Source organism: Pteropus alecto, unplaced genomic scaffold (genome assembly GCF_000325575.1).
Source record: "Pteropus alecto unplaced genomic scaffold, ASM32557v1 scaffold124, whole genome shotgun sequence".
Classification (NCBI taxonomy): domain Eukaryota; kingdom Metazoa; phylum Chordata; class Mammalia; order Chiroptera; family Pteropodidae; genus Pteropus; species Pteropus alecto.
Genome location: NW_006435779.1, coordinates 2,285,120 through 2,297,931, shown reverse-complemented (window position 1 = coordinate 2,297,931; position 12,812 = coordinate 2,285,120). Strand labels below are relative to the sequence as shown.

Below are 12,812 nucleotides of genomic sequence, written 5' to 3'. Positions count from 1 at the left end.
GAGAGATTCTGAAAAACAGCAAGAGAAAAGCAGTTAGTTACCTACAAGGAAGCTCTCATAAGACTGTCAACTGATTTCTCAATAGAAACCTCCACATTTCGGAGGATTGTTTTCTGTATAACGTAATGGGAATTTTCTTCTATTATCTGTACCCTTTAATTTGCTGACTCATAAAAATTAGTTAATTTTTTTCCATATGAAGCACTCAATTAGGTAAGTTTTGGATCCCATTCATTTCTATGTGGTCAATCTTTAAGAATGTTCCATGCGCACTAGAGAAGAATGTTAAAGCAACTGTTTGGGAATGGAAGGCTCTGTAAATGTCAATTATGTCCAGTTGGTTTAATGTGTCATTTAAAGATGTTATTTCCTTATTGATTTTCTGTTTGGATGAACTGTCCAAATCCAACAGTGGGGTGTTTAGGTCCCCTACTATGATAGTGTTTTGATCTGTTTCTCCCTTTAGTTTTGTTAGTAATTGCTTTACATATTTCAGGGCTCCCTGATTGGGAGCATAGATATTAATAAGTGTTATGTCTTCTTGGTGCATGATTCCCTTTATCATTATGAAATGTCCCTCAGTATCTTTCTTTACTTTTTTTATTTGATGTCTATTTTGTCTTATATTAGTACCACTATTCCCGCTTTTCTCCAAATGCCATTTTCTTGAAATATCATTTTCTACCCTTTCACTTTGAGTCTATATTTGTCTTTAGAGCTGAGATGTGTCTCCTGGAGGCAGCATATGGTTGAGTTTTGTTTTTGGATCCATTCTGCGACTCTGTGCCTTTTTATTGGTGACTTCATTCCATTTAACTTTAGGTTGATTATTGAAATATGAGGTCTTCTTATAACCATTTTATCTTTTGCTTTCTGTTAGCTCGGTGTTTCCATTGCTTTCTTGTCCTTCTGTTTCTATTTTCTTGATTCTGGTTGGCTTTTATGGATTTTCCCTCTGGTTTTTCTTGTTTTATGTTATATGCTTCGGTTCTGAATCTTTGGTGTGTGGTTACCATTATGGATATGTAAAGGATAATTATATATATACAGCTGTCCATTTTCTTCTGCACGTGCCTTATCTCCATTCCTCTTTGCAAATTTGAATCTTTGAATCCTCTTTTCAGTCATTTCTATCTCAATTTGTCCCTATATATGCTGAACATTCATTACTATCTTGTAATGGCAATTCTCTTCTTATTATTTAAGCTTATAAGGCCATGTTCTTAGTAGGAGTTGCACTCCTTTGCTTTTATTTGCTTGGTAGTCAGTTTATTCCTAATTATGGTTTTTGTTTTTGTTTTTTCTGTCATTTTGTTTTAGGTAAGCTGACCTCTTTCAGTATTTCCTGTAGTGCAAGCCTTGTAGAGGAGAATTTCCTCAATTTTTGTATGTCTTTTGTCTTTCTTGTTGATTTTTGATCATTTGAATGCAGTGTGTCTTGGTGAAGGCCTTTTGGGGTTGAGGTAATTGGGTGTTCTGTTGGCTTCTTGAATTCCAAGCTCCAGCTCATTCCTTAGATTTGGGAAATTCTCATCAGCTATTTGTCTGAAAATGCTTTCTAGTCCCTGCTCCTTTTCCTTGCCTTCAATAATGCCCATTTTTCTTAAGCTTTCTCTCCTGATGGTATCAGCTAGTTCTTGAATTTCTCTTTCATTATTTTTCAGTTTTCAGTTTTTCTCTTTTTCATTCTGGTGTATTTCTAGATTTCTGTCTTGATATCACCGATCCTTTCCTCTATTTGGTCGACTCAATTTCCCAAGCTTGCTATTTCATTTTTCAACTCTTGCTGTGTGTTCTTCTTCTCCAGAAGTTCTCATTGGTCCCTTTTGAGGGTTTCAGTCTCCTTGCTCTGCTCATCTAGTTGTTTTTTCAATTTCTGAAATTGTTGATATGACTCATTTCAGAACTCTCTGAGTTTTTCAGAAGTACCATCCTGAATTCTCTGTCATTTAAATTGCGTATTTCTATGTGTGGAAGCTTATTTCCTGGAGATTTTTCTCTTTCTTTCTGAGCTGCCTTGTCACCTTGGTTGTTCGTGGTGTTTAATGGACTATTTCTGTGCCTGAGCATTAATGGAAATGTATTCTGCTTTTTTCCAAGAAAGAAGATTTATTATATAAATGTCTTTAACCTATTGCAAAGAAGTCGCTCTTCTTTTGGTTTCTAGTAGATGGTGTCTAAGCCTCTTGGATCCCTACTTTATATAAAGCCTTAATAATGCCTTTTTTTCCCCTTGTAGATGTTTTATCATGCTCATTACTCTCAGTTTCAGTCCCTGTCAGTGTTAGTAACAGTTTGGGTAGCGTTTGCTCAGAATCCCCTGGGGATCTGCAGTGTTCAGTCTCGGAGGATATGAGGGTTTGGGTTGCAGCTCAACCTCAGTTTTGCCACCGGGCCGGTAAAAATCAACTGTTTTTTCTCTGCCCCTTCCACACTAGGGAAGGGCTTGTTCCTTGCCAGAGCTGACAGATAATATAGCCATGGAACGGCGTAGTGCTTTTTTATATGCTCTTTCTTCAGGTTTTGTTCTTATTTTTAAGTCTAAATAAACATAGTGCTAAACTCTTGGATATTAACAGGGTAAAGATGTCTTTATCCTTCCAGTTTTAATCTTTGAAAAATGTACTTCTGATTTCTCAGACCGATATAAACTTAGTTTTCATGCATGGGAAGGACTCTGGTTAAGAGTGAAGCTTCTGAGGTCAACCACATCTGTATTTGAGTTTCAGTTCTGTGGCATCCTTGCTGTGTGACCTTGGGCTAGTTACTTTTGTATGCCTTAGTTTCCTCATCTGGAAAACGAGAATAAGAGTATCCTCTTTGAGCAGCTGTTTAGATTCTGTACTGCTTATCTAGCACATAGTGTATGTGCTCGTTAAATATTTATTATTTGAGGGAAGGAGGCTTAGGGACGTGGATGGTTGTTATAGTTAAATTTAATCTTATTTTTTTAATTTTTCTAGAGGAAATACAAGAATAGAAGAGGCTTGTGAAATGTATACTAGAGCTGCAAATATGTTCAAGATGGCTAAAAATTGGAGTGGTATGTATACAGTTTTTGTTTGCTTTTCAGGCAGATAACTTTAAAATTATTTTGAAGGAGGAAATGACTGTCTGTTGTCCCCTTAGAGAATAAGACTATTGGCCCTGAGACAGATGTAAGCACTGAATAAATAGTGGCTACTGTGGACTGAGAATAAAAGACCTTGATTTAGTAAATGAAGTGGAAATCATTACATAAAATTTAAACAGAGACTGGATTTGTTCTAGTTTCTATAAACTGCCTCATACAGTAGGCACAAAGTAATTAAAAAGAGTTAAAATTACTTGCAATTAAGAAGAGTCATTTTTGCTTCTTCCTAATGTGCTCAAGTAAATTCATTGCCATAAAAAATGAAAGTTGTAGTAAAACACAATGAAAACAAGTAGGATAAATAGAAATGCCTGCTTTTCTTTTCCTAAAATTGGTTGAGAACTTCGACCCATTCCTTACACAGAACAATTCTGAAAAATTTTTTTAATACCAAAGGTTTTGTGATATTCTTAATTGTGCTTTTACTAGTAGAACAAATTCTTCCCCTCCTTTCCTGTTAGTATTGACTTCCCTATTCCAGATCTTCCTGAACTGTGTTTGCAGAGGCTTTTGTGCTCTCCAGTCTATGGTGCTCAGTTTTTGAGGCATGGCCACGGTACTCTCTCTGAACTGAGTAACCCATGATGTAGATTCCTCCTCGTCCAGGTTCCTCATGTTAACATTAAAGCCTTCCTGAACTAGCCTGACAGCATCTTCAGTGTTGATGTCTCCTGCACCTGCACTTTCATTCCTCCTCCTGGGCAGCATGGGCTTGTCATTGACCTAGTTCCAGCCCTTCAAGCATTTGTTCCTTTGTCATGCTAGGAACTCCTCTGCTAGGGATTCCTTCCCTCATTCTTTTTTGCTACTCTGTAATTCATGGTCCCTACTCCAAAACCTTTTCTGAAAAAATTTTCTGCAAAAATCTTTCATGTTGTGCTGTGTCCCAATGGAGACTTGGGCAGCACCCCGTAACCAAACCCATCTGTGATTCTGCAGGGAAGTGTATAAGTTCGGCTAAGTGGGATACAGACAAATTAAACCTCATGTAAATTTCAGTCAGATTTTGTCATAAACTTAAGAAAAAACTTTGAATTTCGAAATTATAGGCCTAATTTTCACTCTTTGAGAAACTTATTTTGTCCACAAAGCATTCATTAGCAATTTCTTCAACAGTCACAGCTAAGTCCAATGAACACTGTAAAACAGATGGGCCTCAGTGTTTTACTTTTCTTGAAACATTAGTAGCTTGAATCTGCCAGCTAATGTTTAGTATACTCTAGGGAACAGAACTGAACAGCCTGGGACTAGACTGTTGCTATTGAATGAGGCTTATTGCTCAGTGGCCACTTGGGAGGTCTCCTGTGATTGAGAGAAGCTTTTATCACTGTTTGACTTGATTCTGGATATTTTTATGTACACCTAAGATGCACTTGATCACATTTACATGTGCTTCCGACTGGAATGCTTTTCATTAGGATGGGGATTTCTAGGAGCAGGTCTAGCACTTAGGGCATGGGCCGTTCTTTGGGGATACTTGTTCCTCTGTGTTTAATTGTAGTAATTTATCTTCCTCAGCTGCAGGAAATGCATTTTGTCAGGCAGCCAAGCTCCATATGCAGCTTCAGAGCAAACACGATTCTGCTACCAGCTTTGTGGATGCTGGGAATGCTTACAAAAAGGCAGACCCTCAAGGTAAGACGCACCTCTGTTTAGGCATACCTTTTTCACAAGTTTCACTGCTGGACTTTTTGAGTCCTGGTAAAAATAATTTTTCATAATTTGAGATAATAGAAATTTCGATAACTTTAGGAATTTTTCTTTAATCATTTGGAGCTTTAATGAGGAGAAGATATATTAAATTTATCCTTACTGTTTAGTTGGTCAACACAATTTTCTTAAACTCCATTTATATTGCAATTATTGTATTTTGGAGAATTTTTGGAAATTAGCTTTAATTTTATCTAAGACTTCTTATGTCCTAGTTTTATGAATATGTATGTTGCTTATTAAAGGCAACGCTGCTGTTCCCTCATTCCTAAATATTTTAAGACCTAATTTATGGGAGATTGTAATATCTGCTAATTAAAAACAACTTATTCACACAGTATTCATCTGATTTTTTAAAGTGTTTCTCAAAGTTTGTTATGAGGAAAGAATGAACTTGGGTATTTTGCAGATATTATTTCTTTTTTAGTTAGAAAAGTGCACACTTAGTGATTAAAAGCATTAATTTCTTCCTTCTCATATATGCACTGGTAGCAATGGAGTCTTTTTTTCTTTCAGCAGTTCATTTTAACATAGAAATCCCAGATCTTATGACTATATCATACAGAGATAAGATATTTCAAAGGCTTTTGTATAGAGATTAATCACAGTTTATTTCCAAAAGTAAAAGACTTAACATGGCCTAAATGAGCAGTAAGATGAGAATAGTAAAGTTGTAAATACATCGATATTTTAGACTATGATAGAGACATTGCATTTTTTCCTGGTTTTAGAGACTCTTCAGTGACCTGGTAAATGTTCACTTGGTAAGTAAAGAAACACATGAGAATTGAGATCTCAAATTCATTTTAAAAAAATATCTGCGCATAGGAATGCATCTAGAAATACTGGAATGAAAAGCGTATCAAATACTAAGAGTGGGTTTGAGTCAGATTATAGGCAGCACTTTTAAAACTGTAACAGTGAATCCACATTTCTTATGTAGCTTAGGAAGAAATCGCTTTTAAATAATTTTTGTTATCTACTTTATAATTCTTTAGTCAGGCCTTTTTACTCTGCTGCCTCTTTTAAACCAAAAGCAATAAACATGGAGCTGTTACACATATGCTGGAATTATAAACACCACCATTTTGTGATAAGAAATGTATTGGCTCACTGTTTTAGAAAATTAATATATTTTATTAGCACTGTCACTTATTAGATTTTTTTCTTCCTTTTGTATATATGTTAGTATACCTAAAGTTAGCATCTTTAACATTTTACAGAATGTTGACTTTGCTTAGGAGTTGTCTGAACAGGAATTTCAAGTGCTTTTAATTTTGGCTACATGAGTCTCTTGAAGTCATCTTTCTTGTGAAGTACTGTCTTCCAAAATGAATATCTATATCTATATATCTAGATGTATAGATATAGATATAGATCTATATATGGGTATATATCTGTAGATCTATAGATATAGATATAGATATATACACACACACACACATAATATCACTGAAGAATACATTTACATTTGTGTTTTAGCAAATGTAGTTGATCAGTGTTGATGTCAATCCCCGTTTGTTGTCTTTACAATTCAGTCTTTTTCCTGGATGAAGTCCTCACTGTCAAGTTAAGAGTAACTGAGCCAATACCACTCCAGCTCCAATTCCTTAAGTTGCACTACTACTGCTATGGACAGAGCACACTGAGGGATCTGGACTTGGGTGTGATTTGTGTTTGATCCTCATTAACTAACCCACCCACCCTTTGCCCCAAATGGGACCTCCTTAACATTTTGGTAGCAGCCAGGAAGATCAGCTCACCTGAACTCTCTTTGACTGAATGGATTTTTCATTGTTTTTCTTAAATGCCTGCGCTTCAGAGGCTATCAACTGCTTAAATGCAGCCATCGACATTTACACAGACATGGTAAGACATTGCCTTGCTTGAGCGGCTGTGGTCTGGACTCCTTAACATGGCTTAGAGTTGTATTCTTTTTTTTTTTTTTAATCCTGTTTCCAAACTCATTGATGTTAAAATAGGTAAAACAGGAATGTGACTCTATTTTTTGTTTTCCCTCAGGGAAGGTTTACAATCGCAGCCAAGCACCACATTACCATTGCTGAGATTTATGAAACTGAACTTGTAGACATTGAGAAGGTAAGCAGTGGATTCAGTTTTTCATAAACTTAGTGTGAAGCAGGTAGTTGAAGAGAAGGAGCCCTTTCTTCTTCCAGCGGAGTTGAGTTGAGTGTAGTATAGTGATTATACATAGCTTCACATGGAGGTTTTAGGGGCCTGACAGCTAAGGAGTAAGATGGGCTGTTTTCCTATAGTTGAGTGTCTGAGACAAGAGCTAGTTAAGATTTACTCGCTGTTTCCACTCTGTGTGATTCATGTCAGGAGAATCTTCATCTCTTTTGCTGAGGCCTCTGCGGCCCTGTGATGGAAGCTTAAGTACTGTGGGCATTTGCACACCTTTATCTTCAGGCCTTGACCCTGGGGAAGAAGGTAGGTGAACACCAACATGCCACACATCTGATTCACTCAAGTCTGGCTTTCTAAACTGGTTTATAAGACATACCTCAGATATATTGCAGTTTTAGTTCTAGACCACCACAATAAGATGAATATTGCAAAAAAGTGAGTCACAAATTTTTTAGTTTCCCAGAGCATATAAAAGCTATGTTTATTTATACAGCACATCCTAGAATAACATCATTCATTCAAAGTCATTTCATTATAACATTGATGAGGTAACGTGTTGATGAGGTAATGTCAGAACAACTCTTGTGTATATTAGTTGGGCTATGGTAAAATTGGTTTTATTGTGTCATTCACTTAAGGTGGCAGAACCTATTGACAACGTTAAGTAAGGACTTACTGTAGTCTATTAAATGTAATGTCTATAAAATAAATGTACATACCTTAATTAAACATTTTATTACTAAAAAATGCTAACCATCATCTGAGCCTTCAGTGAGTCATTATCTTTGCTGGTGAAGGGTGTTGCTTCAATGTTGATGAAATGCAGTATCAATGAAATGCAATAAAAGAGGAATGCCTCTAGTAGCAAAAGAAAAGAGGAAAGAAGAAACACTTATTGAGCATTTACTGTTTTCCAGGTTTTGTCTTTGGTGGCATGCCATGAAGTTTAGCACGTTTCAGCTTTATAATACTGAGGCCCCTTTATGGGTATGGCAACTAGGACTCAAAACAGTTACCACTACCTAGGATTACTCAGTGGAGCTGATGCAAAGCTGGCTCCAGCACTGAGATTTCTCCTGTCTCCTGCTGTCTTCTCAGTCAGGGAATCACCAGTAAGGCTGGAGTGTATCTTGGTGAGAGGAAAACACATTTGCCAGACTTCGGAGGCTCAATTTGGACAGGAGACAAATGTAATATAAAACTGCCCTGAGTACTGTGGAAGATAACAGGTGTGAATCAGAAAGAGAAACATTAGTGAAGGAGGAGATCATTGCTAATTATTGTCAGACTAATGACCACTAAGCATGCTTTGAGAGATTACAGTTGCATCTTATCTGAATGGCTGTGAGCAGTTTCTGTGCTTGTTGCAGCATTGAACAGTTGTCACTCTTCCTCTCCTTTGTTTTACTTCTTCCCTTGGCTTCTAGAACACAGTGTCCACCTGGTTCTCTGGCCACCTACTGCGTAATCTCTTCCTCACTCCTTAATTGGTTCCTTCTCTTCTCACCCTCTAGTATAGGGTGCACTGGAGTTGGGTCCTTGTCTTCTCTCAGCCTGTACTCACTCTCTTGGTACCTCTTTTTGCACTCGCTCAGCATCTGTATCCCAGTGACTTGCAAATCTGTCTGCAGCCCAGACCTCTTTCTAAGCTACAGATTCCTGTATCTCCATGTCTGCCAACCTCTCTAGTTATACCCAGTATCGTCTCAAATCCAGCATGTTTGAAACTGACTTCTGATCTTGCCCTCCCTCCCACCCTGATGTTCCCCTACGAACTACAGGCATCCTTGCCTTTTTTCTTTCTCCACATCCAACCTGTGAGCAATTTCTATGAGCATTGTCCTCAGAGCTCTTGAGTCTCAGCACTTCTCACTGTCATTATTGAGGTGGACTCAGTCTTGGGAGGATGAGCATTTGTGTGCAGAGCATCTTTCCAGCCAATGCTACTACATCAGCCCCTTATCCATAGTGGTCAGAAGAGTATCCTCTGCTGTGCCATCTCTGCTGCCAGGGCATGGCCTCAGGCGATCACTTTATCACATGAGTCTCCTTAAAATAGAGGGTGGATAAAATGATCTATGGCATACTCTCGTTTTCCTTTTTTAAAAAATCGATGATGGGAATCAGAGGGGGCCGGGCTTGCCCAGGCCCCAGCACCCAGGCCCCAGCCCTTAGCGACCATGCTGTCCCACCTGCTAAAGGAATACCAGGCCCAGCAGAATGAACGCAAGGAGCTACAGGAAAAAAGAAGGCAAGAGGCTATCACTGCAGCGACCTGCCTGACCAAAGCTTTGGTGAATCACCTCAATGTGGGTGTGGCCCAGGCCTACATGAACCAGAGAAAGCTGGACCATGAAGTGAAGACCTTGCAGTTTCAGGCTGCCCAGTTTTCCAAGCAGATAGGCCAATGGATCGGAATAGTGGAGAACTTCAACCAAGCACTAAGGAAATAGGGATGTGGAAAAATGGGCTCGGAGCATCGAGCTGGACATGCCACCATTGCCACTGCCCTAGAATACATCTACAAAGGACAGCTGCCGTCAGCCCCATCCTAGCCCCTCTGCCCTCCCCATCTACCCCGCTCCTCCTACCTCCTCATGAGGCAGGAGGGAGGCTGACAGGCCACGAGTAAAACACAAGCCTCAAAAAAAAAAAAAAAATCAATTTGTCATGGCAGCTTCTAAAATCACCCCCAATACTCTCTACTGCTGGTGTTCCTGCCATTCTGAGAGTTGGCCAGTAGGTAGCATCTTTTTTCATTTGTGTGATGTGTTCTTTCAAAAGCAGTTTAAGAATATTACTCAACACACACAGGGTTAGCTTGTCATGTTCACGGATGTTTGGCTTCTTATGTTAGAAAAATCATTTTCTATTAGAAACATCACTGCCTTCACATTCCTGGTTGTACTCAGGAGATTTTGATTGGTAGTGTATGAAGTTTAAATTTGAAAAAATGAGTTACACCAAAGTACTTTATATCTGATTTATTACAAGTGAATTTCTTTTTAATGCTAGCCACTGTATGTTCTCTGATTCATTTACAGATTTTAGCTAGCGAAAAATAAAATGTAAAGCTTAATAAACTTACTTACTTCTTTGATTTCATGGGGAAAAAAACACTGAGCCAAATAATAGAGTCCTTTTTAAACGACCCGGAGGAACTATGACTCATTTCTGTTTTCAGTCCCTGGAGAACATAGTTTAATACTATTCGTTACAATGTAGGATAGGTGTCTATGGCAGTTTCCTGTTAGGTCCTGTCTCCAGGTATATGTTCTAAAAGAATTGATCCCACCTTAAGGCTATTTAAGGATATTTTACCTACAAAGTGGACTCTTTAAGTTTGAACCCTGGAAATTGTATTTGCTTTAATGATGGATGCAGTTCTAGAGAGCCTTGTCTCTTTTCAGGATCCATCTATTCTCTGGCATTGTGCCACTTACCCAGGCTTCCCAAGAAGGAATATTGTGACCCACCTCTTAAATAATAGGATAATCAGCTGGTTTTCCTGTCTGGATTTATTATTAAGTGTGCTTTTGTAATTGGTTGCTGTGTTCTACTTCTCATATTTATTATTGTCCTGGGAACTATAAGATAACAGCAGGCTGATTTCTATATGTAAGGGTCTTCCCTGATAAATTTCACTACACGTTAAAATTCCAACATAGGTGTGAACATCAAAGATAACCTGTGGCCAACCTCTTTTCTCTGAAACTCTAAACCAGTAGATAAGCTTTCCTTTCAACTTTAGTCTCTGTCAAAACTTGGGAAAACCGTGATTTTCGATTATTGGTTTAATTAGCATTATTCAAACTAAATTTAAATTTTTTCTTTTACTGTGGTAAATCTAGCTGCAGATTATAGTTATAATATTTTGATCAACCAGTACCATTATTTAATAAGTATTAGGTTAAACCAAGTTGTCAATATTCAGCCATTTTTTTTTTTTTAGCTTCCAAAATAGCAGTTACATGTGGTTCAACCCAACCTTATTCATTGAATTCTGGTGCTGTGAAAACTAGGAAGAAAGTAGCTAGCTGCATTTTCTCCCTGGAAAGAGGTTATATAATCTGATATTCTTTACAAAAAGATTTGGTTATGTTTCTTATACATTATCTATTTATTGTGATGAAAACTAGTGCTAAAAACTTGAGAGAATGAGGACAGTTTAAAGAAGGTTATTTTTAATCATAAATTCAGTGAAAAACTTTTCTTTCCTGGCTATTTCAGACTAATCAAGATATGGGCAGTAGTTTAATAGGGGACCTTCATTTGCAATGCAGTTTGCATTCATTCACTTAGCATCTATTTATTGAGTACCTACTGTATGATAGGCCTTATATTAGGCCCAGGGACATAACGGTGAGCAAAATCATCATGAGACCTGCCTTCACAGGGCGTACATTTTAGTGGGAGAAGATGTGCATTCATTACATAATCCCACATGTGTGTAGGTGATAGCTCTGAAATGTGCTCCAGAGAAATATATTCCAGCAGATGTTTTCTGGGTGTGTCTATATATTTGTAAAAAAAAGGACTATAGTGTATTTGTTCTTTAATGGCTTTAGTATTTCATGAAGAATTTTGCATATTGAACTTTCTGTTCATTACTTTTAATCATAGCACAGTAGCCCATTTTTAACCACTTAATTTTTTTTCCTATTATAAATAAGACTGAGAAAATTTATTGGAGCAGGGTGCATATTAGTTGGGTAGGCTAAGTAGCTGAAATAAATAGATCCAAAACATAATTATTCAAACACAGAAGTATCTTATTTTCCATGAACCATCCATTTTTGTCACAGAACTGCAGTCCATACAAGGCTAATGTTGACTCTGTCCCCTTTAGTCTATGGCTTCAGAGATGGCTCTGCTTTCTTGGTCATCACCCTTATCACCTTCAGGAAGGGGGACCAAAGGCTTTATGGGCCAGGTCTGTTTGCTTCCAGTCAGCACCTTGTACCCATAACCACACCAAAGTGGTTTCCTAACACCAGTTCCTAAGCTGTTATATTTTATTTGTTGTCCCTGGGCCTCTCCCTTAACTCATTAGGGCTGCCTTGAACCCACTGAACTTATGGGCAGCACTTGTAATCTGATTTTTGCATAATGCTAGCTCCCTCTTTTAGGTTTACTGGAAAAACCTTGAAATATAAAGCAGGAGTCTGCAAATCCACCAGCTGTTTATTAATGCCTGCAAACTAAGAATATTTTTCACATTTTTTAATCATTAGAGGGGAAAACACTCATGACACATAAAAATTGCATGAAGTTGAAATTTCATTGTCCATAAATAAAGTTTATTTGTGTACAGCCACTTATTCACTCATTCACTTATGCATCATCCGTGGCTGCTTTTGTGCTACCACAGGAAAACTTAGTAGTGATAGCAGATTATATAGCTCACAAAGCCTGAAGTATTTATTATCTAGCCTATTAGAGAAAAGTTTGCCAGATCCATAATTTAAAATGTTCAGACTTACCTCTTGCCATTAGGGTACAGAAACCATTGGCCTTAACAATCTTATGAGGCCATATCTCTGGACTTCGTTTCCTTTCATAATTACATACAAATTGATTAATTCTTTCCAGAGTTCTTTTTTCTTAGAAAACCTTGCTGAAAACAACAGTACACACTATCATCTTGTTCTTTCCATAGACCTTTCCATGGAGTTTCCAGCAAAACACCATCTGTTTTGCCTTCTAAGTTGTCACGTACTTGATTTCTCTAAATCTTAATGCCACGGCAGGACAAGGGCTTATGGCTTTCCAGCCTGTACCCTCTGTTTTCTCTCCATTTGATTGTTAATTCAGCACCACA

The 12,812-nt window shown here is 37.7% G+C and overlaps 1 protein-coding gene and 1 pseudogene across 2 annotated transcripts in view; both read left to right on the top strand.

Moving 5' to 3' along the window:
- The window catches only part of NAPB (NSF attachment protein beta), a 37,663-nt gene that overhangs the window by 13,548 nt on the left and 11,303 nt on the right, over nt 1–12,812 (top strand). The window contains exons 2-5 of one of the 2 annotated variants that reach the window (XM_006911450.3): nt 2,964–3,043; nt 4,652–4,768; nt 6,666–6,712; nt 6,866–6,943. In XM_006911450.3, the coding sequence (XP_006911512.1) occupies nt 2,964–3,043; nt 4,652–4,768; nt 6,666–6,712; nt 6,866–6,943 (322 nt within the window). The remainder of the gene's footprint in view (nt 1–2,963; nt 3,044–4,651; nt 4,769–6,665; nt 6,713–6,865; nt 6,944–12,812) is intronic. The other variant, XM_015588997.2, reaches the window with a different exon arrangement.
- LOC112479383 lies at nt 7,301–9,696 on the top strand (annotated as a pseudogene).